We start from the raw sequence: 25310 nt of genomic DNA on the forward strand, positions 1-25310 counted from the left end.
GGATGTCACTTCGGCAACGTTGTGGAAAAAGTTCTAGTTCCTTTTTGCGATTGCCGACAAATGAAGGAGGATATTTAATATTTACATGTACATCATGTACTTATTTTTTATTATTATTAGGTCACTTCCCAGTACAAATGTAAAACTTCTCAATATATATATATATATAAAGAAAATGCACTTCCCACGTTTCCCTTTTAGACGATAGCACCGTGATGACATCACAACAACACACAAAATCATAACAATGTGGCAAAAGTTAATAAACAACAGCAATGAGGTTTTTCGCTCGGTGAATTTGCAACAATTCAAGAGTTTTTGCATTTTTGGCGTCGTGGCGACCGTTCACAGAAGCAGCGCGTCAACCACAAGTCCACCGCGCTGCATGATTGCGAAGCAAAAAGGTATAAATATGACGAGTCTTAGAAGTAGTTTGTTTTTCTTTTCCCTGCATTTTAAAAGAGTCCTTTTTGCTCTTTTTAGGGTTCGGCCGTTTAACCGCCGAAGCAGACGGGCCCGACCTGGAAGCCGAACTTCTGGCCTGCGTTGCCAAAGTCGCTCACCGCCACGTCGACGACGGGCAGAGCCGAGGACTCCGGGAAGTCCATTTCCAACACTGTCCTTTCCTGTCCCGAGCGCGTCTGGGACAGGGGAAAGAAAAAAAAAAAACATGCAACAATGGGATCAACTGTTCAAGTGAGATGGGAAGGTGGAAAAAGGACAATTGGCCGTGGGCAAAGTGTTAGCGTGTTGTTTCCACTCACCTGACAGCCGTCGTAGAGGGCACGGATGAAATGCGAGTTCTGGTGCGTCAGCTCCTCGCCGTCGCTGCCGCGGAAGCGCAGCGCTAGCTGGTGCCCGCCGCCTTGGCCATCCAGCCAGGCGGCAGAGTTGAGGCAGTGGTAGGTGAACGTTTGCCTGGCCGTCACGCTTAGCAGCTTGAGGAAGTTCATCTGCACCACGTGCACCGGAAGGCCGTCCATGCCAGAGTATGAAAACTTGGGGGGGAGCAAAAAGGGAGGAGCATGTACTCACCGAATGGAACGTTCAAGTCAATCGCTGAGTGTGTGTGTACCTCTTTTCCTTTCCGGAATTTACTGAACCAGGTGCCGGGCTTCTCCCCTTTCCACGCGGCCAGCTTCACCTAATGTTTCAAGTCCAATTAGCGCCTCAGACATGAGAAGACTTTTTTTTAAAAGATGCTTTTAGGCAAACTGACCGACTGAAACTTCTTGTCCGGGTGGAGACACGTCTCGCCCTGGGCGGTGAAGTTGCAAAACACCTTGAAGGAGTCTCGGTGGCAGCCCTGATTGGGGTCGATCCAGTACTCGCCTGGTGGTACAAAAAAACAAAAAACAAAACCACAGACATGGTTCTGATCAATAAATACTTAGGTCTGTGTTGCGATCTTAGATGATATGTGGCAGTACCGTTGGGAAGTTCTGGACTGAGCAGCCAGAGCTCCTTGCAGGAGCGGGCGGGGCTTTGGTAGGTCCCCTGAGGGGTGCGCAGACCCTCCACCTCCACTTTCATGGAGGACAGCGAGGCAAACACCTCCTCCATGCCTTGGCCCTCGTTGCTTTTGTCTGTCCACGCGTCCGACTGGGCCTGATCTCCCTGAATCCACTCGTCGTCCTCCTCGCTGCCATCCAGCATCTCGTCCTCCCCTTCCAGAACTGCAGCGTCCAGGACGTGGGTCCTCCTTTGGCGCCCGTCATCCGGCAGTGGTGCGAGTGCCCGGTGTCCCTAAGAGAGGGTCCACTTTCAATTCTCAAAGTGTTTATTTTTTCCCCTTCCTCCAACTGTACTCACTGGGGGTCCTGGAGGTCCTGCGGGTCCAGTGTCTCCTCTGGGTCCAATTGGACCCTTAATTCACACAACCATTAGTTGAGTGGAGATATTTAAGACACTTGGTGAAGACACTTACCGGATTTCCTTTAGAACCTTTTATACCGATGGCACCCTGAAAAGAGATACAAGACAATTGTCCCCACTACTTGACCTTGCGATGCGTAATCAAACCCAAGATTGGTACTCACAGATAGACCTGTCGGGCCTGGGGGCCCGTGAGGACCTGCTGGGCCGACAGGACCCTGGCAATAAACACAGAATCAGAATATACCAAGTACAGAGCGATAGTCAAGACTAAAACATTTTTCGATACCTCATCTCCTTTTGGACCCGGTAGTCCCTGGTTTCCCGGAAGCCCTCGGTCGCCCTTCTCTCCCATGTCCCCCGGGGGTCCGATCAAACCGATCAGGCCGCCGTGACCCTGCACGTGTGGCAAAAGTTGAGTCGACTGTTTGTGGATGCCATTAATCCCGAACCCACCTTGTCTCCGATTTTCCCGTGTTCTCCCTTTAGTCCGGCTAATCCCGGCGGACCCTGAAAAATATTGGGCCAAGATCCGTAAATGGAATGATGGCATTGTGATAGCATCGTGATGTAAATCATTTTACCATAGGACCAGGTGGTCCCGCCTGGCCTGTTGGTCCATTTAGGCCTTGCTCACCCTGACAAAAAAAAAAAAAAATTGACAATTGTACAAATGTTTCTCGATCAGCTGACTTACAGCAGGACCAGGAATCCCTCTGAGACCCGTTGGACCGGCCTTTCCGGATTGTCCTTGACGACCCACCGGCCCTCTTTTTCCAATAGGGCCCTCTGATCCAGGAGCGCCCTGACATGAACACAGTGGGGACACTATGAGAAGATTGGAACTTTCCCCAAATGGTGACTGCTTTGTGGCACTTACCTTGGCTCCTTTCAGGCCTTCCCTCCCATCTTTCCCAGCTTTACCCAAGTGGCCCTAAAGGGGGGGGATTGTGTTCTTTCATTTTCGGATCAACACAGATTTGGGTTCTTAAAAAAAAAAAAAACCCACCCTTCGCCCAGGAGGGCCTGGTGGTCCAGGTTCTCCTGCTGCCCCTGGTGGTCCCTGTAGGTAAAAAAAAAAAAAAAAAAAAAAAAAAAAAGAACAAGCATATACTATCAGCCATCTTGTTTTTATATCAATTTAACATTGAGGATTTGCACTCACAGATTTTCCAGGCTCTCCAGTGTCTCCTTTAGAACCAACAAGGCCGTCAATGCCCTGACAGAACACAAATTAAAATGATCCGTGTGATTGTGAGGGTCACGTTCACTGGTGGAGAAGCGAATGGACACTCACATTGGGTCCAGCCTCCCCTTGTTGTCCAAGGTCCCCAGTGAGCCCAATAGGACCCTGAGAGCAGAGCAGTCCAGTGTTTTGATGGTGACTATTTTTCCGGAAGGGATTCTGAGGGGCTTGGGTGGCTCACTCACCGCATTGCCCTTGGCTCCGTCGTCCCCTTGGGTGCCTCGGGAACCTGGAGGTCCAGCTGCCCCTGGTGCGCCGGTATCTCCTTTCTCCCCTTGGTCACCTGTGTCACCCTAAGGTAACAAAGAAGACGGACATAAATAAGAAGCTCACGTCCAACAGAGTACGGAATAAAAATCATGGATGCAGCAAACTCACCATTTTTCCCGCAAAACCCACTGGGCCGGGATCGCCGGATTCGCCGTCCTCCCCCTATGCGAGAGACGGGTGAGGGAAATTTGTAGACAGTCAAGTGATAGTTTCCGTCCCGCCCCAATGTTTACCTTTTCTCCGACCCCACCGGGCTGTCCAACAGTACCCTGGCGACCAGTGGGCCCCTGAGTAAAACATAAAAGCTCATCAGGACCCAATGAGTTCAGATGCATTCAAATTCAAATGTGTTTTGTACCAGTCCTCCGATTGATCCCTGAGGACCCGTAGGCCCTTGTTGCCCAGGGGGACCCTGAAAAGCGGACCTGGGTTAGTCACGTGTATTTGACGTAGAAAGAAGAATGCGGCAGCTCACCATCAGCCCGACGTGTCCGCTCTCGCCCTTTTCACCGGGGAGGCCCGGCATGCCCTGGACCAAACGAAACGCACGTCAGAGTCTTGGCCGCTACGGCGCCGCGTCCTAATTGGCTGCACAAGTGGCACCTGTAATCCTATTGGTCCTCTCAAACCCTTGAAACCACGAAGTCCCTCGTCTCCCTTGGGTCCGTACATTCCCTGCTGGCCCCGGGGCCCGACCTCGCCGTCTTGACCCTGGAACACACAGGAAGTCATCCAATTGGTGTTTATTTTTTATTATATTTATTTATTTTATTTTATTCTTTTTTTTGAACCAGTGGACATTTAAACGAGCCTACTCACAGGAAGTCCCGATTGTCCGAGTGGCCCCTGAGTACCAGTGGGTCCTGGGGGTCCCTGCGGGAGAACAAAGACTTGATCAGTGAGAGGTGTTATGGTTTTTGGCGGCCGTGTCGAGGGTCAAGTTTCAAACTCACAGCTTCGCCTTTATCGCCTTTACTTCCTTTCTGGCCTGGCCCTCCTTGTTCTCCCTGCACACACACACAGACACGTTATAACAATGTGTATCGTGTCATGCAGTCTGCATTTTTTTTAATGTAACTATTGATAACAGGCTGTCGGTTTGCTATGTGAATCGGGTGTATTTTTTGTTTTGATGACCTTGTCTCCATCATCTCCTGCGGGTCCTGGAGGCCCTGTAGCTCCGAGCATGCCCACTGGTCCCTGGTCTCCATCCTGACCCACTGGTCCAATTGGACCTTTCTCACCCTAGGACAAACATGCACAGGGGATCCGAGTGATTAATCCGAAGATATGGGGCCTTTTCAAATAGAAAAATTTTGGAGACTTATTTTTTCTTACACTTACACAACAGGAGCAAAGATAATGACATTCAAACCAACTTTTGTTTTCTTAAAATCAAATGTTTTCTCTCTGACTAAGTATCAGAAAATAAAACATCATAATGTTATTACTGTAAGCGCTGAGGCACAAAAATATGTTCACTAAGCACAACCATAAATGTGTTTTTGCTATTTTACAGGCTCGCCCTTCTCTCCCATCGGTCCCGGTCCTCCACTGGCTCCGGCCCGTCCCGGCTCTCCGATGGCTCCGGCCGGCCCGGGGGAACCTCTCTCGGCGGCCGGTCCCTACACCAACAAGAAATTTCATTTTCACGCCACGGCCATGTTTTCCGCCTCGCCTGATTTTGAGCGAACTCACATTGGCACCTGGTGCTCCAGAGGGTCCTGCGCTTCCTTTTAGACCCGGAGGCCCCTAACAACACAAAAGCTATGCTCAGCGTCGTCGAAATAATGTCAACAATACAATAAGCATGATTTGTCGGACTTACCATAACGCCAGGAGCGCCTCTGCTACCCCTGAACCCTTTCAGTCCGGGAGGTCCGCTCTTCCCCATGGTTCCGGGTAATCCGGGATCACCCTGAGGAGAAGCCAAGCTGACGTAAGGCCACTCCACAACCTCTGATATTGACGGAGTGGGTGTGGAGTGGGTTTCCCAACCCACCTTTCCGCCTTCCTTCCCTGCCGAGCCGGGTAAACCGTGCTCTCCGGGGACACCCGGGGAGCCCGGGTGGCCTCGGTCCCCCGTGGGGCCGGGCTCGCCCGATTTTCCCTGTAACGCACACACAAGCCAGGGGGAGCGGCTCAAAAGAAGAACATTCCAGGGTGAGTTTGGGACAGGTCATGTTATGGATGTGGACCCACCTGTGGCCCCACAACACCAGAGGGTCCCGGTGGTCCCGTTTTGCCTTGGAATCCCTGCAGTTAAAAAGAAAACGGTCAGGAAAAGCGTAGTGACCAGAGTTCACTAAGGAGAAGAACCTTACCGCTTCTCCTCGTTGACCCGGGTGTCCCGGAAGGCCGTCTTTCCCGGCCGGACCCTGCACACGTGGTCAATCGAGTTGTGGGAAAAAAAAAAGACAAAACTGGAATAATCAGATGAAAGAAGAGCTTTGCCGTATATTCCGATATGTCATTTTTCAGAAATAAAACTGTCAGTGGGGAACTCACAGATGCTCCTTTGGGTCCAGGCTCTCCACCCCGTCCTTGAGGTCCTTGTGGTCCCTTAAAAAAAATGCAAATGGCTCCATGATTGTGTTTTGGCAATTTATTTATTTATGCTCCTCTCTCACCCTCTCGCCGGCCGATCCCGGGGCGCCGTCGTGTCCGGAAGCACCCTGATAAAAGCAATAAAAAAAAGGAGAATGTGGCGGGTAAAGTGTGGCTCCCTTAAGTGAGGCGAGTCAGCTGACCTTTTCTCCAGGTTTCCCCGTGGGTCCTTTGGCCCCTCTGCCTCCCCGTGCCCCCTGAAGCGACACGCCACTTTGATTTATGAGGCAGTTTTTACTTATCCAAATATTTCCTCCTCCAGAAAGGCAGTTTGAATCTCTAATTTTAACACCTTGGACGATATTTTTGTTGTATCCAGGTGTATCTAACAAAGTGGTACTTACATTTGGCCCCCTCTGTCCTGTACTTCCTGCTTGTCCAGGAGGACCCTGCGTACACAGAACGGGATGTTTCTGGATCAAGTAAAAACCAAGGCGTTACTTTTTTTTATGTTTTGATACAGACTTTTTTGCCTTTCTCTCCAGGAGCTCCGAGTACTCCAGGAAAGCCATCAGCGCCCTGTGACGAGACACAAGAGCAACCAAGTAACGTATGGCACCTATTCACTGTTTCTACAGTATGTGGATTATTAATGAAATGACCTTTGGCCCAAGTCTTCCTGGATAGCCTGGCAAACCGGGTACTCCTAGTTTTCCCTGAAAAACAGCAAGTTGGCTGGGCGATATAGTTTTGAAATAAAATGTCAGATTTTTTCCCTCAAAAATCTGGATACGAAACTTAGCCCCTCTCCTACATAGTATAAAATATGTCTTTGAGTTGAGCTGTATCTCTTCAACCCGACACTCCATACCTTTTCTCCAGGGGTCCCAGGGGGTCCGCTTTCCCCCAAAGGTCCCGTTTGCCCTTTGGGTCCCTCTGGTCCGTCTTCCCCCCGTCCTCCCGTGGCGCCATTGTCGCCGCCGTCACCCTTGCCGCCCATCTCACCCTTGGCTCCGGGGAAGCCGTCCTCGCCCTGAAGTCGGAGCCGAAGGAGGTTAGCAAAGACCACGGCGGTGGAGGAAATAATGACGGTGCCGTGGCTGGAGATCACCTTCTCGCCTTTGCTGCCCTTTAGTCCTCGAATGCCGTCTGCTCCCTGGCCAACACACAAGCAAAGATGGAAGATGTACAACATTTGCCCTATTGAACTCATTTGAGGCTCATCTTGGCCATTTCATAAATAAGAAAGAAAAATAAATAAATAAACACAGATAAATAAACCAATAAATAAATGTTTGGCTTGTCCTGGACAAATTTCACCCCTGACCTCAGGTTCCTTAAGCAAGCTCAAACCGCCATTTTGTTTTTCCCGGCTACAAGTGCATAGTAGCCGCAATGTCTCCTACCTTGACTCCTCGTTGTCCGGGATAGCCGACGGGCCCCTGCACTCCCACGGGACCCTGTGAGCCAAAACGACACGTTTGGAGCACTCCGTTTCACCAGCCCGGATGATGACAAATGAAACAAATGTACTCCTTTTTACCGGCAAACCTTTTTCACCGGGGGTGCCTTCGCGTCCGGGATGACCCTGTTGGCGAGAACGTACTCCAATATCGCTAAGATGAGAGACGGCGGCGTGTCACTTGGTGCGAGCTTACGGGAGGGCCATCATTTCCGGGTAGACCCTGCATGCCTTTCTTCCCTTGCGGCCCCTGTTAGACAAAACAGAAAAAGTTGAAATCCTTCCGAATCAGCAAAGCTAAAAATCCTGGCTTTTACCTTCTCTCCAGGCAGCCCGACTAATCCCTGCGGACCGGGAAAGCCCTGAGGGAGACGTGGGGGATTTACGTTTGTTCATTATTTACGGGGATTCTGCTCTTATTTTTAGTCTGCTTCTACCTGAATTCCAGGGTTGCCCTGCTGTCCTGGCGCGCCGATATCCCCCGGGGACCCCTTAAACACACACACACATGAAATCATGGCTCCAGATCAGGCTAAAAATCTCATTTCAAATACTCACAATGTTGCCCTTTGAACCTTGCACGCCATCAATTCCCCGAATGCCCTGCGAGAAGAAGCAAGAGGAATTTAAAAAAAGTGCGTGTGCGCGCTTTGGAAAAGTTCACACTCACCGACTGTCCCGGGGGTCCCGGGCGACCTCGAGGGCCGTTCATGCCTCTTGACCCCTGCAACAAACTCCATTTTTAACACTTGTCAAGCAAGTTGAGTCGTCAAAGTTCCTGAACTCTATTGCGAGCACGCGAGCACTCACGGCATCGCCCGGTTGTCCTCTCGGTCCGGCCGGGCCCTCAGAACCCTGCGCGACAACACAGCGGCGTCAAACGCAACCGCCAACAGGCGTGCAAAATGACTCGCACGGATTAGCACAGGTTCTACCTTTTCACCCGGCTCTCCGGCAGGACCTGAGGGGCCCGGTTTTCCCCTTTCGCCCTGAGGAAAACATCACGTTTTTCAGAGCGGTTGACAAACTGGCCTCATGCTAGCAGAGGCTTTTTTGGCCATGGCAATTGTGTTTAACTTTCAGCTGCGTTGAGTGACTTTCTTTTTCCAGTCCTACTTACTTTATGTCCCATGTCGCCGGGTAGACCAGGCAAGCCGTCGAAGCCTCTGTCCCCCTGCGAGGACAAACCATTTGAGGAGGACATTTGGAACATTTGGTGTTTGGCTGCTCACCTTGACACCCGTCTCTCCGATGTTGCCTCGCCCGCCGTCCGCCCCGCCTCGTCCCTGACAAACACCCAAGCACACGTGAGCTTCGGTGCGTCACGCGTGTAGAAATTTGCGAGTAGAGAAATCGCACCCTTTTCCCGGGGCGTCCGTTCTGGCCTGGGATGCCGGGGGCTCCGGGTGAACCCTGAGGGCAGGGCCGTCGTGTTAGGTTGAAAAGCGTGTCTGTGTTACCATGACAACCATTGTACACTTACAGGTGGTCCCATTTCTCCATTGCTGCCCTTCAGGCCGGATGGACCTGGTATGCCCTATAAATAAATATTTTTTAAATTATTTTTTTAAATAAATACTTTAATACAGTGTGTGCGTGTAAATAAAAACTCACAAGTGGACCAGGTCGTCCCCGAAGGCCAAGTGGACCGGGAGGGCCCTTCATTGACAACTACAAAAAGAAGTGTATGGTGTGATTTAAAGAAGCAGCGGCCATTTTCTTTTTATTTTAGATGTTTCTTGACCTTGGTCTGTTGCAGGATGGCCTGAGCTTGAGCCTCCTGTGCAGAAAAGATGGCTGATTTCTGACCACCACCTGCCCGGAACTGCAAACACAAAAACAGGGACTCAAGATTCTGCCCTTAGACTGACTAAATACAGATTTGTTTTTTTTGTTTTTTTGAAGCATCGTCTCTATTAAAGACTCAAGACTTCCCCTAGTGGCTGTGCAGACAGCCGCAAAGCTTTATCCAAAATGTATCCACTTAAAATTTGACATGCTTTCCAATTAGCACAATGACACCAAACATGAAGAACAATGAGACATCTCTTTTTTTTCTCTCTCTCTCTCTCGCTTCAAGTTACCGGTAAGACCAAGACGTTTCCCGGCAGTCCCGGTATCCCGTCTACTCCGTTCTGGCCCGGCAGTCCTGGGTGTCCCTAAGGAGCCCGCACAGATTAGACCAGCTCAGTGCACGCCTGCCAACACAGAGGACAATTCTGACCAGTTCTCCGGGGTCTCCTCGAGGTCCCACCGGCCCCGTGATTCCTGGAGGGCCTGCCGGTCCCTGCACACAAATGAACATATTTATGTGGATGGTTTTATCCGTTTGACTAAAGTGAGTGATGTGTTCTATACCCTGTAAGGCACCAACCTGAGGTCCCGGAGGCCCGAACGAACCTACAAATTGTGTGCCCTGAAATCACAACGACACAAAAAAAGTTACCAAACATCATCCGGCAGCATCTGGCTGCCAAGGAAACCGCGAGAATCAAAAAGGGGGCTTCATTTAGACAAAAGTAGCCCGTTGCCGCCATCATGTGGCACCTAAAGGCAATGACAGTACAGTGCAATCAAATTTTCATTTGACGTCGCAATTAATAGGATTGATTTGACTCAAAGTTCCCAGCTAATCTTGAAACAACACGTAATTATACGACAGCAAAGACACATTTATTGAATAAAAATCTTTCTCCACAGTAGAGAATGTGTGAAGGATTCTGAATGCAGCAATTCACTCCATGAATTTTTTTAGAGCCCATTTCAGTGACCCATCGAGATCCCCTAATTGACATAAAAAACAATGAATGTTTCCCAACACAATCAAATGAGCTTTCTTACCACTCCCAAAAGTGCGGGCTCTCCTTTCTCTCCTTTCTCCGGTACATACTGGAAGACAATAATAGGATCAAAATGTCGGTCAGGAACATTGAAATCTGTCCAACTGGGCGAGTACCGATACCGACTTTATTGAAAGGTATCGAGTACTCGTAGAGGCAGCCGATACCAACGACAGTCACAGACAAGCAAAAAATAAAATAACATAAAATAAAATCTGCCATGGAGTGAGTCCTCCTTGCCAGTAGTTGATGCTAGACAGATATTTTGTCACCTGTGTTAGATGCTTATGTTGTGGCCCAAAACAAAAACACTTATCGGTGTTGTGTCAGGTTTTGGTTGCTACCTGCGTGTCCACACGGTATCCCCTTTCCCTCTCAGCAGGCCGGTATCGCTCATCCACTTCCTCTTCTTCGTAGTCGTACTCCTTCAGCTGGTAGTCGTCCGTGGAGTTGTCGTAGTCCTCGTATTCAAACATCTGTCCGACCAACGAGCGGTTAGAGGCGAGTGGTCAAAAAGCAGGAAATAGGACCGGACGCCATCCTCACCTCGTACTCGGTGAGGTTGGGTCCGGTCGTCACCGTGGAGACGGTGACGTCCTGGTAGATGTCGCTGAAGTCGTAGGCGTCCAACTCCTCGGCTACGTGCTGCTTCTTTGGCGTCACGTCCACCTGAAGAATCAAGGTCAAGGCTCATCAAGGTCTGGTCGCTGAACGTGTTCTTCACGACACCGACTTTTGTTCTGGTATTTCAAGCCAAGTCCAAGAGCAACAAGAATTTGGAAACCTGGACGACGAGTACTTTTTTTTTTTTGTGATGAAGATCATTTGGACAAAATACATCTGGAAGGCGCCCACATGTAATTTCTTTCCCCTAATGCGGTTCAAAGAAGTGAAAGGAAGCAAAGCCCTAACTCCTTTGCTGTTTATCTTTCAATTTGGACTCAGCTCTGGAGTGGCCGTAATAAATCCTCAAAAAGACACCCAAAAAATAAAATAATAATAATAAAGAAAAAGACATCCTGCAGCGCTTTTGAGCCCACAGCCAGATTGTAAATCACACAGCAGTAGGCAGGAAAGAAAAAAAAAACATTTGTAGTTTTTGGAACTAAAACAATCTAACAGGTTTGAAAATAAATGTTGGCTTCTTTTCAGATCACCAGCAAAACAAGAAAAGTGAACGGGGGACTTTTCTGGTAGAATAAACATTGTAAACATATGGTAGTCTCCATATATTAGTGTGCTTTCTCCTTTGTTTGCATCTGTATGACTGACCTTATACTGCCACCCTGTGGCCAAAACGGGAACAACATAAGGAGCAGCACAATGAATTGAATTGCGGCATTGAATGGTGGCGTACAAACTGTTTCATTGCTTCCATTCTAATTAAGCTTTATTCACCCTTTTTCTTTTTCATGAGGGCGAAAGAAAAGAAGATCCCTGGTTCTAAATGTTGGTATAATTGCTCCACTAAGTATTTCCTTCTGGGCCGCAAAGCAAATTTTGTGTGGTCCATAAATACTTGGAATATTTGTGAAGAGCTGGCGGCATACTTTGGATTTACAACTTTCAGCACCTGCCACATGACGCCTGAAGCGAGGTTGCTCACCTCATCGGCGGCGATGTCCATGACGATGCTGTCGTAGGGCAACGCCGCGTCACAGTCGGGGATGAAGTCCCTGCAGTACGTCTCGGCCGCCGCGGGGTCGTCTACCAGCAGAAGCTGTTGGATGTCACCCTGTCCAGGTGAAAAAGTTGTTTACATCCAATGATTGTTGTTGATTGGTGACTCGGCGGGCAGCCATTCTTATTGTCGAGTGAATCTCAGCAGCCAACCTCAAAGACGTCTTGGTCCAGCAGTCGCGTTCCGAACACGGTGACGCCGTCGGTGCTGACGTGCGCTTGGGGTCCGCGCAGCAGCTCCAAAGTCTCCAGCTTGACGCAGTCCAAGTAGAGCGTCACCTGCTGGCCCTTCACGCTGTAGGCCACTCGGTGCCACCTAGCGGAAGTGTCAAATTGTCTCGGATGCTCACAAATATGCACGCCTAAAATTCCTGTGCAAGTGAGTGTATAGTGCCGGAAAATTTAAATAATAAAAAAAATGACAAATAAATGAATGAATAAATAAATATAAAAATCAATCAAATTAAATACAATTCAATCAAATTAAAGGAAAATAGATCAATAATGGGTCATCTTCCATTTGTATGCAGCACAACAGCTAAATGCTGCTTCACCATGTTTGTCGTTTGACTTTTTAGTATGAGATGCTCATCAGCCGCACGGTAAATTTGGTGTGTTACCCACTTGCCATCCGCCAGGTTGATCCTCCGAAACGTCGGGTAGAGTTCCGGAGCGGGCTGACCCTCGTGGTCCTCGTACAGAAAGACGGGAGAACGTCCGATCTCCAAACCCAACTGTTGCGTACCCTGCGATTACGACAACGACTTCAAAATACAAAGCGTTCGAGACTTAACCGACTCATTACGGAGTGTCATCTCCAAGCATCTGAAGATTTGATGTAATGATGTTGGTGACACCGACCTGAGGGTCATACAGAGAGAGCAGAAAGACCTGCGAGCCCTTCACGGCTCGAACTGTGGTCATCAGTGAGAAATCTTCCGGGAATGGCGAATCTGAGCCGAGGAGGAGCGCGTGAGAACTTCATTTGTCCACGAGGTTCGGCGGGAATCGAGCTTACCGGGAAAAAGCTGCTTGGTGGGAGCGCTCAGTTGGATCTTCTTGTTGATCTTGAAAGCGAGGTCGGGATCTTCGTGGCCCGTCCTGCTGGCGCACAGCCCGGCCTCCAGGGACACGCCCTCCATATCCTCGGACAGATCCAGAACCTTCAGGACGTCGATGGGACTGGCTGTCAAAGACAAGACGGGAATAGACAAGACCAATGTTAGCTTTTGCCAACGCTTGAAATTGTCTCCAATGTTTGCAAAAAGTAGCACACCCTCATTTTCAAGTTAGTGATATCATCTATAAATGCTCTATTTATTATCTTATTTTTCTAATCTGTTTTTTTTAAATTATAATGAAAGACTGGAGAAAAAAAATGATTTTTTATCATTATTATCTATTATTATTTTCTAATTGTCTTTGCTCTTTGGGACAGAAACGATATAACCACAAGAGAACTGCGAATCGCATTTGTCGGACAAAGACAAGATGAGCGACATCCTCATAAGCAAAGTCTTGAAAAGAGAGCAAAGCTAACAAGTGGAGAACATGTCTCGACTGGTGTGATTCAACTTCACATGGATTTGCGAGCATGATGTCAACCTTTCTTATACACACACACACACACACGGCGGCCATGTCATGTTAAAGTCTGCCAGATGTGAGCACGTGTTTGTAATTCTTACCTTTTTGTGGTGACTGCCAATTTATTTGCTTTTGTTGTGGCTTTATTGGATGAGAAACTTGTGTTCAATTTGGGGTGTCAGGGTATAATCAAGGGGAAACAACAAAAGGTCTGTTTGGTAGGAAAAATAACAAAATCTCACAAATTGTTTTCCTTCTATGCCTCCCACAAAAAAGGGATTGAGGAAGAAAAAAATGTCTTGGTATTTTGCATAAAAATCAAATTGGCCACATAATGCACGCAAAAAATATACGCAACATTTCAAAATTCCTCAAAGGTACTTTTTAATATTTCGGAGCCCCCTTTGGCCAAATTTTTGGATGGCGTGGTTTGGTCTTTGGTGTTTTTTTTCAATTCCAAGTGAAACAAAACACAACCAACACTTTTGCATCAAAAGACAGAAAAACTTAGCTAACATGCTAATCCATTCGCTACGTTTTGTTATTCCAGAAACTTTATACAGTAAACGCTGCTTTATTTTTCTGCTGAGATTGTGCAAAGTCAGCCTTTGTTTTTCTTTTTTTTTTTTTTGTCTTTCAGTCAAACATGGCAGCAAACGTTGGGCGCAGTCGGGACAAAGCAAGCCACGGCCTCTTCAAATAAACACGCGCACGTGGATGAAAACGGCAGGCGCAAGGTGGCGAGCGACCAATCGCGCTACTGCAGCGTGTAAGGGATGACAAGTAGGACCGACCGAGTGACATCCACTACAGCGACCAATCAAAGTACACAAAAAATTGTGCATTTTGAGGAAAGGAAAAAAAAAAAAACTTCTTGACATCTGGTCACGGAAGAATAACGCACATGCTCCATAAAAGTTAGCCTTGCTAAGCTAACCTTCAGCCACACGCAGATGCACTCGTGGTGGAGTTGCAGCTGCATGGCCTGAGGAGCAGTTAACAGAGGCGTAAAGTTACCCAATCTGTCAGTCATTGGTAAGCCTTTGGAGTGTCCTAATACTTTTGTTCACCTGCAATCACATTGAGCAGGCGACGTCAGGCCGATAAGAGAAGAGTTGGATGGAAGGAGTGAGCATGTGTTTCATATCCTCTTGGCTCAAAGACAATGAAAAATGTTTCCTGCTGTCTTCCGCAACACACACACACACACACTCACACATGATCAAGTCGACGGCCCGTTAGCTTGAGCATCCTTGCATGTAATCTTAGTTGATCGCCGGGGTGTCAAAGGCATATCAAAGTCCAATTTTTGCCGTCACGTCGTGAACAAAGAGCGGGGAGCGCAATACCCCCCCCCCTCTCAAACTGTCCAGTACCTCCCAAAATGTTTCTGATACCTAGAGTGACCCGACTGACGCACTTTGTGAAGAAAAACTTGTTCTATTATTTTTATGGAACATTATAAGGAGGAAAAAGCAAACCCCAGAAGGGAAAATAATGTTTTGATTGTTTCCTAATCAATTAAAATAAGTTTTTTTTTTAGCCCTGATCATGACAAGAACCACCTTCGCATGACGCGGGTATTTTTACATTTCTTATTTTACACTCGTATGACAGATAAAAAAGATTAAAAAATATTTCTGAGGTGTTTTGGGGAAGTCAGAATAGTGGAAACACTTGTGAGCGGTCATGCTAGCAGCACGCTACGACCTCGGGCCAGACTTGATTTACAACGCATTAAGTCGCACACACAAGTATGTTCATCTTTCCAGGAATGACTGACAGGTGGAATTCCAGTTTTTACAAATATATGTCATCCAGGTGTGAGGGTTGCTATAAAGTTCATGCCCTGCCCTAGTCCAGGCCATGTGAATTCTGCCCGGTCAACCTTGCCTAGCAACAAACGACACAGGACAAATCATAATTCTGCCAATCAACAATCAGATAGTTTGTCAGTGGCTCACGGGGCAGTTAGGAGTAAGCCCTGTGAACTCTGCCTGGCAACAAATGATGGCGGCAACGGTTCAACAAAAAGAGTACAAGTCGGCATGAAAAATAAGCAGCATTCACACATGAGTAGATTTTGAAGCTGCGCAACATGTTGGAAAATGCACCCGGGCGCTGAGTAAGAGCAGGTATGGAAGAACAAGTCCAAACACATAGACGACATGTATCTAGAAGTAAATGTGCAGTACGTGTACAACTACCCACAATAATGAGAATAATAATATTGATCGTAACTTTTATTTTATTCTTATATTTTAACTTGTTTTTTCCGTGAATTTTATCTTCCAGTATATTTACTCAATTTAACGTGTATGACTTTACCATGCAACGAGCGTCAAATGGATCTTATTGCTCCGTGAGGCTGTTTACTATGACAAATTGTAATTGATGACATTTGTACAATAATGAGCATGTTGGCGCACAAGCAGGCTGGCGGGGGTGAAGGAAAGTTTAACAACATGTCCATCAACTCCCCGGGGGGCTTTGGGTGGACGGGTGATGAAAGGCAACCTGCAGAGCCCCGAGCATCTCAACTTCCATCCATCCATTTCAAAAAACCAAAAACCAGTCTGCCAACCTGCTGCTCGTTCGCAGTTTTCACATACAAGACAAATATTTAGCCGGGCGAAGTTTCATATCCATGGTCGGGTCGCTCCAAAGTTGAGGTAGCCCGGCTACAACTTTTACGTTGACAGGCAACTTTTTTTCCTTCCAACAAACTCAACAATGTCAACTAAAAGACAGCCGAGCCTTCTTCCTACCTGCTATGGAGCTGTGAAGCCCGACGGTGAAGAAGAGGAGCAGCGTCCACCCGTCCATCCTGCGCATCCTGCCTACGTCTTCTCGGCCTCGTTTCCTTCCTTCCTTCCTTCCTTCCTGCTGTTCCTCCTGATTAACGAAGCATGAAGGCTTTAATCAATTCAAGTGATAAACGTCCGAGCCAGCGGAGCCGCCACGCGTCTTTTTTTCTGGATGGTGCTAAAAAGAAAAACGGCAGGGAGGGAAGAAAAATCCCCCCCTCTCCAATTATCGCAAGTTCACTCTTCCCTCCCACCTTGCACTATTTTCCCCTCACTTTCTCTCCCCTCCTACTCCCCCCCCCTTTTTATGAAACATTTAATTACTCTTGTAATTAGCATTTTGAACGGACTCGAGGAGTAAGTACGACAAATGACAAGACAGGTAAGCGTAATTATAAAAGAACACTTCTGTGATTAGTTTTCGCAAAACACAAGTACATACGCGCACACACACACACACACACACGCACAAAGCATGCTAGGACAGGACAAAGCTGCTGCCCAACTAATCAAAATATGCTGCTGCAGATTCCTGTGTGTCTTTGCCACGCCGCTCCACACACACACACACACAATAAAAACACAATGTAAAAAGGTTTAGCTTGCACTCTTCATTCGATCAAAGAACAAAAAGGTCTGTAAAAGTCCATAAAGCAGCCGAAGACGTTTTCTTAATGGGGGTGAAGAAGGCAGCTGGGATTACATGGCGTCCATAAATGCAGATGTTGGTGTTTTTATTTCAGGCTAAAATGGAGAATCTGGTTCTTCCCCGAGAGCGAAAGGTCGTAAAAATGTGACATTAACAGATTTTCGCATTTTTACAATAGTGACTTTTTCTTCTGCACATTTTCCATTCATTTCTAACAATTTTTAATTGTTCACCCTGTTGAGGAGATCTTCAAAATCATGTTGCAGAAAAAGTATTTTCTTTTTTAAAAATATACAAAAGAAATTTCAAATGAGGATCCCAGATCAACTGTTTATGTGAATGATCGATTGCAAAATAGAAAAATAACCTAAAGGCAACGTACCCGTAGGACGGGGAGAGGATAATCTGCATCTTGTCCATGTGACTTTGATCCTCTTAGGCTGAGCGGCCATCCCGTCCGTCATCCCGTCATCCCGCCTCAGGCTGCAGTGGACGGAGATGGCGAGCGGCAGGCAGAAAGTGGTGCTGATCACCGGCTGCTCATCGGGCATCGGCCTGAGGATGGCCGTCATGCTGGCCAAGGACCAACAGCAGCGCTACCACGGTACGTCAGCTCTTGCCGCTTTGCTGCGCCGGGAAAGAACAGTGAGAGACTTCATGAAAAATGCGTTTTGATTTATGGGATTTTTTTACATCAGAATTCAATTAGATACAATAAAATAAAACAAGAAACATCTACAACTAATGCATCCTAAAATTTGGTGATGTGGTGTAGCTAAGAAAGGTTCATTTTATTTTTAAGCATCAAACATCTTAAATAGAATCATTCTATTGCCAAACTATTTTTGTGTCAGGAACGTACACAAATGAGGAATCCTAAAAACCGCTGACAATCACATGAGCCAGTGAACTCAGTTTGACACGGCGTTGCGTCGCACGTGACGACGCTCTTTTTACAGTCTCGTCGTAATCTGCGCTATTTGTAGCCTCGGCTTTATTCCCGTTGGAAATTATAAAAATAGAAATAATCCCAAAGCCTTTATTGCTCCTCACAATTGTGTCTAAAGGGATTGCTAAGAGTGTGTTGACATCACGTTAGCGATCTACCATGTTTTTAGCGCGCGTTAGCCATAACATCTTTGGTAAAGTGAGAGTAAAAAGTCTACACATCTTGTAGAAATGCCAAGACAAAAGGATTTTCAAAAACAATTTATACTGTTTTTGGAAATTATTTATTATTCTGTAGCCTTTATATATATGTTTTTACTTTTAAATAAGTGAAGAAGTTGAATTGTTTGCCAGCTCTGAACCAACCCATTAGCACTGTTGCTAACAGTGTCCAACTAAGTGGCTTTTGTGTTCAAATATATTCATCTTCCTCAGATCATCGTGCCAATTAAGTCTCGGGAGATTTTCAGTTTTAAAACATTAAGGTCGGTGGTGGTCTGAATGCTTTGAATTTTGAGGAATATAACAAAATGGAGTTCCTTCATCCGCAGTCATCGCTACGATGCGAGACCTGAAGCGCAAGGACAAGCTGGTGGAAGCTGCCGGCGACGCGTACGGGAAAACGCTCTCTCTGGCCGTGCTGGACGTGTGCAGCGACGACTCGGTCAAACAATGCATCAACGGCATCAAGGATCGCCACGTCGATGTCCTAAGTGAGTTGGTTGCGTGAGTGGAGCTTGCGGACTTGCCAGGAACACAAGAGATTCAGAAGCTCCTGACTCAAGTGAGCGGAATCAACACAGGGAACTCAAAAGATGCCATCGAATCAGGTGACTCAGATGGTTCACTGACCTGAGCTGGTCCGAAAGACTCAATTGAGACAAGTGCCTGAAAACTCGATGGAATGCTGCAAATTCAGATGAATGAGATGCTTGAGTAAAATCAGTATACTCAGAGAAAAAACTGTGGCCTCTGAGGAATCGTGAGATTGACTCAAATTTTCAGACTCACTGAACATCCCGATCCAAAATGATGAGGTTGACCACAAGTTGTGTTTTCCCCGACAGTCAACAACGCGGGCATCGGCCTGGTGGGGCCCCTGGAGAGCATTCCTATCGAGGAGATGAAGAAGGTGTTTGAAACCAACTTCTTCGGTGTGATCCGAATGATCAAGGAGGTGATGCCTGACATGAAGCGACGCAAAGGGGGGCACATCATTGTGGTCAGCAGCGTCATGGGACTTCAAGGTGGGAAGTGAGCACCTCCTAAATGGATTGCTGGCATAAACAGATGAACAAAAGGTTTAGAGTTAATCCAAACGTTTGAACCAGTTAGAGTGAACATTGTTTTTGTTTGCTTGTCATGAGCAGGGGTGGTCTTCAACGACGTCTACGCGGCTTCTAAGTTTGCCATGGAGGGCTTCTGCGAGAGTCTGGCCGTGCAGCTGCTCAAGTTCAACGTCACGTGAGCATCATTTTAAACGTCGGGACACCTCGAACCTTTTGGCGACACATTTTTACAACAGCGCACAACAATTCCATTCGATATGATACAAGGTCGGCTCAGCTTGAGAAGGATTCGATTCGATTCGATGCACTCGCATTGTCTACTTTATTGGCATGTTAGTCCCCAAGCATTTTTTTAATAATAGAAGATAACTTAGAGTACATTATTTTGAAGACCTCCCATTGCTATGGTTCATGGACCCCTGGAGCTTAGTTTGAGAACACAATCCCTGATTGGTGCGTTCATACCCAGGTTGTCGATGATTGAGCCCGGCCCGGTTCACACGGAATTCGAGGCCAAGATGATTCAGGATGTGCGGCAGAAGGAGTACCCGGGAACCGACCCGGACACGGTGCACTACTTCAAGAACGTTTACCTGCCGTCTTCCGTGGACATTTTTGAAACGCTCGGACAAACGCCGGATGACATAGCGAGAGTGAGTCACTCTTATCTTCGTTCTTCATACTAGGTTTTCCCGTTCTCTGGGAAGTGGCATGTTTTTGGGATAATAAAGCGCATCGAATTATCAATCTCAATGAACTTCTGGCATCTCTGGCGTTTTCACAGTGCACCAAGAAGGTGATCGAAGCCAGCAGCCCGCGATTCCGCAACCTGACCAACCCCTTGTACACGCCCATCGTGGCCCTCAAGTACGCCGATGAGACGGGCGGCCTGTCGGTCCATGCCTTCTACCACATGCTCTTCAACCTGGGCTCGCTCATGCATGTCAGCATGACGGCTATGAAGTACCTCACCTGCGGCTGTCTGAGGAGTCGCACCGTGTCGCCAAACTAAGGAAACCCAACAACTGCTGGGACAATTTCACACGAAATTTCGGAAACTGGAACCGTTAGACCCAAGATCACGCAATATTACCAGCAACCAATCAACTTGCAAGACTGCGTGAATGTGTAGGATTTTGGATACACATGGACTTTTTAATGAATGTAAAAAGCTGTAAAAAACATTTTTAAGAAACAAACTATGAACTGTATAAGTAGTGAAGATTTTAAGGATAATTATTGTTGCAGTCGTGGCACACCATAAAAACAAATTCTACTTGGAAAGAAAGCATCAAATCACTTTGTCATGCCATATTTTCGTCTGTACATACAACTGATGTAATAAATCAGTCCCTTCCGCTTATGCTTCATTTTTTTTGTCTGATAACAGCCTACCTGTTGGATGCCTTGAGTTGGCGACATACTGGTAAATAGTTCAGTGTCATCTTGGTCTGATTATATCCAAAATGATAACAGCACAATTAAGAGAATTGTTTAGTGTTAACACCAGGAAATGGGTTAGCTCAAATATCTGTTGTAAAATCTGCAATTCAGCCCAAAACTAACGAAGTGGTTTCTAGGCAGTTAACCACATGATTAATTAATTAGATATATTCACTTTTACATACATTGTCACAAATGAAATACGGCGTCAATAATTAAATGACACTAGCTTAATTGAACGTTCGATTTAAAATGGCGGCCTAAGTTGAACGCTATCGTTTACGTGTTTACCTTAATAAAGACATTTATTTCAACCACCCTTCGTTATATTAAGCAATTAAACGATGAATTGGAAGTTTTTAAGCGAATTCTGACGGTAAACTCCTAATTAAACGACACTAGCTTAATTGAACGTTCGATTTAAAATGGCGGCATAAGTTGAACGGTATCGTTTAAGTGTTTAATTTAATAAACACATTTATTTCAACTACCCTTTGATAAATTATCAAATTAAACAATGAATTGGAAGTTTTGAAGCGAATTCTGACCGTAAACTCGACTCGAGCAGCGAGGATTCCCATTCTGCGTTTCGAAACAGCATCTTGTCCATCATCGCGCTTGTGCCGATCGACTAATCGGAAATCGACTGCTTTGACCTGCGGTGAGCGCAACGCGTAAATTCTTCCGCCATCTTGCAGGGGTCCGTGCCAAAAGGGAGAGGGCGGTTAGAAGGAGAATCGACACCCAAAAGCGAGCAAACATGTCTCGTCGGCGGACGAACACCTGACGTTTTAAATAGTAGCGTCCATGGTGGTGAGTGGTCCTGCTAACATTTCAGACGTCCAAGGAACGACACGTTCACCAGGTGGGAACATTTGCAATTTAGCACCGCGTTAGCATTTGGGCTAAATATATCGTCCCTAATCGCCATTCGCCAGGTGATTTTCAACGTCAAGCGACCCTAGCGATGTTACGTGCTTATCACCAACGTTATGTCTCAAGAAAGTTGCTCTTTTCTTACAACCACTTTCCACAATTTGAATCTTTTTGAATTGTTGTGACCCCCGAGCTTCTGTGATTGCATCCCTAAACGTCGAACGTTAATAACATTTATGTCTATTAATATATTTCAGGTTATATCAGTTAAAACTCACGATACAGAAGTCTCCTTGAAATTGCATTCAAATTTAATTTCTGATAAACATGTTTCAGATATCAATAATAATCAAAGGAAATGTCTTGTCTCATGGACTGCCTCCAATTTCATCAAAGTCAACCCATAAATATTGATTATCTGGAGTCACACTAATGAACGTATGGCTACAGGCGAGGAGGACGGCGTGATGGCGTCGGCAGCGGTAGGCATGTCCGATCTGTCGGATGAGATCCTTCTGTGCATCCTGCGCCACGTGCCCGTGTTCGACCTGCTCACCAACGTGGTGCCCGTCTGTCAACGACTGCAAACGCTCTGCCGCGACAAGAGTCTGCTGGCGCACGTATGCCTGTCTGAGGAGTACATGGTACGCACGTGGGGGCTGCTTTTTTGGTTAGCAACCAAACGAACATGGGAACAATCGCATTTTCCGGGGTCTGTCTTTTTCCTAACATTCCTCAGTCCTCTTTGCACAGATGGACGACAAGATGGTCCGCCACACGCTGCGGCTGCTGTCCAATCAGGTGCAGTCCCTGAGCCTCAATGGCGTCTACTGGCTGAGCAGCGGCGTCATGGATTCGGTGGGACGCTGCAAAGCGGTGACGCGTCTGGACGTGAGCGGGTGCCGGCTGACGGCGCCGCGCCTCTCCCGCCTCGTGGCCTCGTTACCTCTGCTGAGCTCTCTGGCTTTCGACGTGCAACCGGGCTTCCATGCCGGCAAGTTGGCCGGAGAGGCGGTGGACCGACTCAGCCGTCTGGCGGAGCTGCGGCAGACGCTGCAAACGCCCAGCTACGGCGTGGTGCCGTGCTGCACTCAGCTACGCAAGTAAGGACCGCGCAGGAGTTACACCACAGTAAAATTAATTCTTCCAAATGACTTATTCTCGTCATTGTTGCGTTTGTGGGCCATCAGGCTGATGCTGCAATTCGACATCTCGGACGTGACCAGGGAGGGCTTTGGCGTCAGCTGCCATCTGATGGTGGGGCAGAGCAGCGTGCCGCACTACGAGCAGCTGGAGGAGTTCAGCGCCCGACTGGCTCCCGGAGAGGTTCCTTTCAATACCACCAGTATTTTCACTTGACTCATAATGATGACAATAAAGGTGAAAAGGTGCTCCTAAATGATCACAATAGATTTCCTCCACTGTCTGTCCTTAGGTGAACCAGACGTTGCTTCTGCTCTACCTGGCTGTGTTCAGCGTGCACGTTCCCGAGCGCCTCCGCGTTTTCCTGGTGTCCGTTCCCGGGCCCAACCCGACGCCCTGGCCCGCCGCCCCCTCACTGGCCCAGAGCTTGGGCCTCCGTGGCGACTTGGAGGCGCTTCAGTTGCCCCGCTCTTGGCTGGACTCCTCGTCGCTGAAGCGGGCCCTGGAGGGCAACAGCCCCAGGCACCTGAGCTTTAGCCGCTGTCCTGCTCTGTGGCCACAGGTTAGACCAAAAAAAAAAAAGGGGGTTACGGCGTCAAATTGACTTCTCAACCTGCCTCCTCGCAAGGTGTTCCAGTCTTTATTGGAGGGCGACGTGCGAGACGCCTCGCGGCTGCTGAGCCTCAACTTGAGCGGCATCAACCACGTGCCGTACACAGAGTGCCGCGGTGCCGAGGACCAGCTGCTCCCCGCCAACATGAGCCGACTGGCTTCTCGCTGCGTCAACCTGCGCCACTTGAACCTGATGCACACGCACTACCATCACCAGCACGCCGACGCCCCGCTGCCGGCTGGGCCGCATTTATGCGCCAGCCTGGCTCAACTCCGCCACCTTCGCTCGCTCACCCTCCCGGCCTGCGCCCTTTCGGACGGCGTCCAGGCGCATCACAGCGCCGCGCACAACTCGTCTCTATTACTTCTGCACGGCTTGAAGAAAGTCCCTCGAGTGGGCGTCCAGAACTACAAAGCGGGCTCGCAAACAGGGACCCAAGCTTGGTGTGGTGAGTAACGTGCTGCGTCTATACTCTGACATTGACTGAAGTCACTTTTTTGTAGACTTGTCAAGAAAAACATAGTTTGATACGTGCCCGCCAGTCAAATCATTTGTATCTAAAATCAACTTTTGCTGTTGGAAAGAATGGAAATGCCATTAAGCCCTTCTAGCTACAACAAAACCAGAAAATATATTTTTCTTTTCAATAAGACAAATGGCTCTGTGCTACAGTATTGTAAAACACAGTCGAACTCGACTTGACTTGAATAATTCTTCACTTCCAGGGGAGACCACCTCAGGAATCAGCCAGCTGGCTGCCGAATGCCTCTGCCTGGAGACCTTAGAGCTCATCGGGCCGGGTTTCGTCTCGGCTCTTCCCCGCCTGGAGCCGTGCAGCCGGGCGAGCGTGGAGCCCCGCGGCATGTGCGCTTGGGCCCGGGGGGTGGGCGACGCCCACCTGGCCGCCCTGGCTGGGTTTCGCCGCTTGCACCGCCTGACGCTCGCCGGCCTGCCCGGCGTCCTTCGGGGCACGGGGCTGGCCCATCTCGTCATGCAGTGCAAGGACCTGCAGGTGTTGTCGCTGGCCAACATCGGCACGCTGAAAATCATGAACTACAGCGCCTCCCTGCTGGAGGCACTTCGAAACTGCTCGCAGCTACGAGAACTCAGGTAACGTGGACGGCCCGCGAAGCTACTTTCACTGAAGTCTGCTTGAAAAGTACCATATTGGCTTTTTGTATTTGGTGTGTTCAGGTTAGAGCAGCCCTACTTGAACGCCAACTTCACCTTCTTCGATGCTCTCTCCTGCTGCTCACGCTTGCAACGCTTCTGCCTCATCTCGCGCAACGGCTCCTTTGAGGCGACGGCCGCCGTGTCCTTTGTGGAGCGCTGCGGCAGCGTGGTCATGTGCCACATGTTCACCGGCGGCACCTTGGTGGCCTGCCAGAATCTGCAGAAAACTCTCCTCGACAGGTCTGCACAAAAGCGCCGAGCTTTGCAATTTCTTTTAGCAATTCATTTGGGGTTCATATTTTATCGTTTTACTTTGCAGGTTTTCTTCCAAGCGTCCAGGCCTATCTGCGGTCATTTACCCGATTCAGCACGAAGACCTGCCCTCCGTCATCAGAGACATCCCGCTCACCTTGTTGGACAGCACCACGTTGTTCCAGAGTCACGTGGCCCAGCCGCCACGTTTGTCACCATGGTGACGTGAATGCAATAACCGCCAACGGTGCTGCTGCTGCTGCTGGTTTATGCTTGAAAAGACTGACTTGGCTTGCTTGTCCCGTTTTCCAGGATTTTTTTTTTTTATTTTGTGTTATGCCTCAAATAGTTACATTTTTTTACGATGGAATTAGATTGAGGCTTCTTTCAGAACTATCAATTTTGACTCTTTTTAAGGGATAACTTGCCACTGTTTTATAAGTGCCAAATGAATTGATGTATTTGTTTACAAACATACTGTATATTGGACCTACAATTCCAATAAATTATTTTTCAGAAACGACATTTTTTCCTTCACGGCAAAATGCATGATTAAAAGAATGTTTAAACATGATACTTTTAACAACTTGATTCCTTATTTTTACATTTT

The 25310-nt window shown here is 47.8% G+C and overlaps 3 protein-coding genes across 9 annotated transcripts; 2 read left to right on the top strand and 1 right to left on the bottom strand.

Annotated features, from left to right (window-relative positions):
• Nucleotides 1-73: 73 nt before the first annotated feature.
• Nucleotides 74-21490, bottom strand: col5a3b (collagen, type V, alpha 3b). Of its 6 annotated transcripts, none has more exons than XM_088372942.1 (72): nt 21192-21490; nt 19101-19188; nt 18923-19023; nt 18764-18818; nt 18528-18620; nt 17346-17590; nt 16276-16402; nt 12939-13106; nt 12782-12873; nt 12545-12666; nt 12074-12236; nt 11847-11975; nt 10787-10909; nt 10585-10716; nt 10242-10289; nt 9775-9816; nt 9625-9687; nt 9485-9559; nt 9145-9225; nt 9015-9071; nt 8884-8937; nt 8760-8813; nt 8633-8686; nt 8521-8574; nt 8336-8389; nt 8211-8255; nt 8071-8124; nt 7959-8003; nt 7838-7891; nt 7718-7762; nt 7597-7650; nt 7482-7526; nt 7345-7398; nt 7050-7094; nt 6810-6971; nt 6601-6654; nt 6464-6517; nt 6343-6387; nt 6142-6195; nt 6022-6066; nt 5900-5953; nt 5716-5769; nt 5594-5647; nt 5394-5501; nt 5220-5309; nt 5090-5143; nt 4909-5016; nt 4529-4636; nt 4345-4398; nt 4211-4264; nt 3995-4102; nt 3867-3920; nt 3750-3803; nt 3625-3678; nt 3500-3553; nt 3307-3414; nt 3173-3226; nt 3041-3094; nt 2885-2938; nt 2756-2809; nt 2573-2680; nt 2460-2513; nt 2332-2385; nt 2165-2272; nt 2040-2093; nt 1928-1963; nt 1813-1866; nt 1431-1746; nt 1220-1332; nt 1076-1144; nt 765-998; nt 74-641 (listed from the first exon to the last, which is right to left on the bottom strand). In XM_088372942.1, the coding sequence occupies exons 7-72, from the start codon at nt 16340-16342 to the stop codon at nt 495-497; spliced, it is 5220 nt and encodes a 1739-aa protein (XP_088229068.1). In that variant the 5' UTR covers nt 16343-16402; nt 17346-17590; nt 18528-18620; nt 18764-18818; nt 18923-19023; nt 19101-19188; nt 21192-21490; the 3' UTR covers nt 74-494. The 6 variants fall into 6 exon arrangements, with proteins under 6 accessions (XP_088229068.1, XP_088229070.1, XP_088229069.1 ...); XM_088372944.1 differs by having other exon boundaries at nt 18528-18655; XM_088372943.1 differs by having other exon boundaries at nt 18528-18690.
• Nucleotides 15585-20563, top strand: LOC148399891 (retinol dehydrogenase 8-like). Of its 2 annotated transcripts, none has more exons than XM_088372950.1 (7): nt 15585-15642; nt 17403-17567; nt 18463-18624; nt 18979-19158; nt 19282-19375; nt 19670-19853; nt 19985-20563. In XM_088372950.1, the coding sequence occupies exons 2-7, from the start codon at nt 17462-17464 to the stop codon at nt 20210-20212; spliced, it is 954 nt and encodes a 317-aa protein (XP_088229076.1). In that variant the 5' UTR covers nt 15585-15642; nt 17403-17461; the 3' UTR covers nt 20213-20563. The 2 variants fall into 2 exon arrangements, with proteins under 2 accessions (XP_088229076.1, XP_088229077.1); XM_088372951.1 differs by lacking the exon at nt 15585-15642 and adding an exon at nt 16986-17038.
• Nucleotides 21327-25220, top strand: fbxl18 (F-box and leucine-rich repeat protein 18). The gene is made up of 9 exons (XM_088372946.1): nt 21327-21508; nt 21970-22163; nt 22273-22622; nt 22710-22845; nt 22955-23224; nt 23291-23723; nt 24001-24385; nt 24470-24688; nt 24768-25220. Exons 1-9 carry the CDS (start codon nt 21451-21453, stop codon nt 24922-24924), a joined length of 2202 nt encoding a protein of 733 aa, XP_088229072.1. The 5' UTR covers nt 21327-21450; the 3' UTR covers nt 24925-25220.
• The last annotated feature ends 90 nt before the right edge of the window (nt 25221-25310 follow it).

This window comes from Syngnathus floridae, chromosome 4 (genome assembly GCF_059516105.1).
Source record: "Syngnathus floridae isolate MCC-2025c chromosome 4, RoL_Sflo_1.0, whole genome shotgun sequence".
NCBI lineage: Eukaryota > Metazoa > Chordata > Actinopteri > Syngnathiformes > Syngnathidae > Syngnathus > Syngnathus floridae.

Excerpts from the sequence above, each read along its gene's own strand:
- col5a3b (XM_088372941.1), bottom strand. The coding sequence starts at position 16,342 with ATGCGCAGGATGGACGGGTGGACGCTGCTCCTCTTCTTCACCGTCGGG. Across the intron at positions 8,004-8,070 it reads CGGGACCCCCGGGACAGTCG|GGCATTCGGGGAATTGATGG; the intron begins GTGAGTGTGAAC and ends TTCTTCTCGCAG. Across the intron at positions 5,502-5,593 it reads CTGGTGTTGTGGGGCCACAG|GGAAAATCGGGCGAGCCCGG; the intron begins GTGGGTCCACAT and ends TGTGCGTTACAG.
- fbxl18 (XM_088372946.1), top strand. The coding sequence starts at position 21,451 with ATGGTGGTGAGTGGTCCTGCTAACATTTCAGACGTCCAAGGAACGACA. Across the intron at positions 22,623-22,709 it reads TGCTGCACTCAGCTACGCAA|GCTGATGCTGCAATTCGACA; the intron begins GTAAGGACCGCG and ends GTGGGCCATCAG. Across the intron at positions 23,225-23,290 it reads GTCCTGCTCTGTGGCCACAG|GTGTTCCAGTCTTTATTGGA; the intron begins GTTAGACCAAAA and ends CCTCCTCGCAAG.
- LOC148399891 (XM_088372950.1), top strand. The coding sequence starts at position 17,462 with ATGGCGAGCGGCAGGCAGAAAGTGGTGCTGATCACCGGCTGCTCATCG. Across the intron at positions 19,159-19,281 it reads CAGCGTCATGGGACTTCAAG|GGGTGGTCTTCAACGACGTC; the intron begins GTGGGAAGTGAG and ends TGTCATGAGCAG. Across the intron at positions 19,376-19,669 it reads CTGCTCAAGTTCAACGTCAC|GTTGTCGATGATTGAGCCCG; the intron begins GTGAGCATCATT and ends GTTCATACCCAG.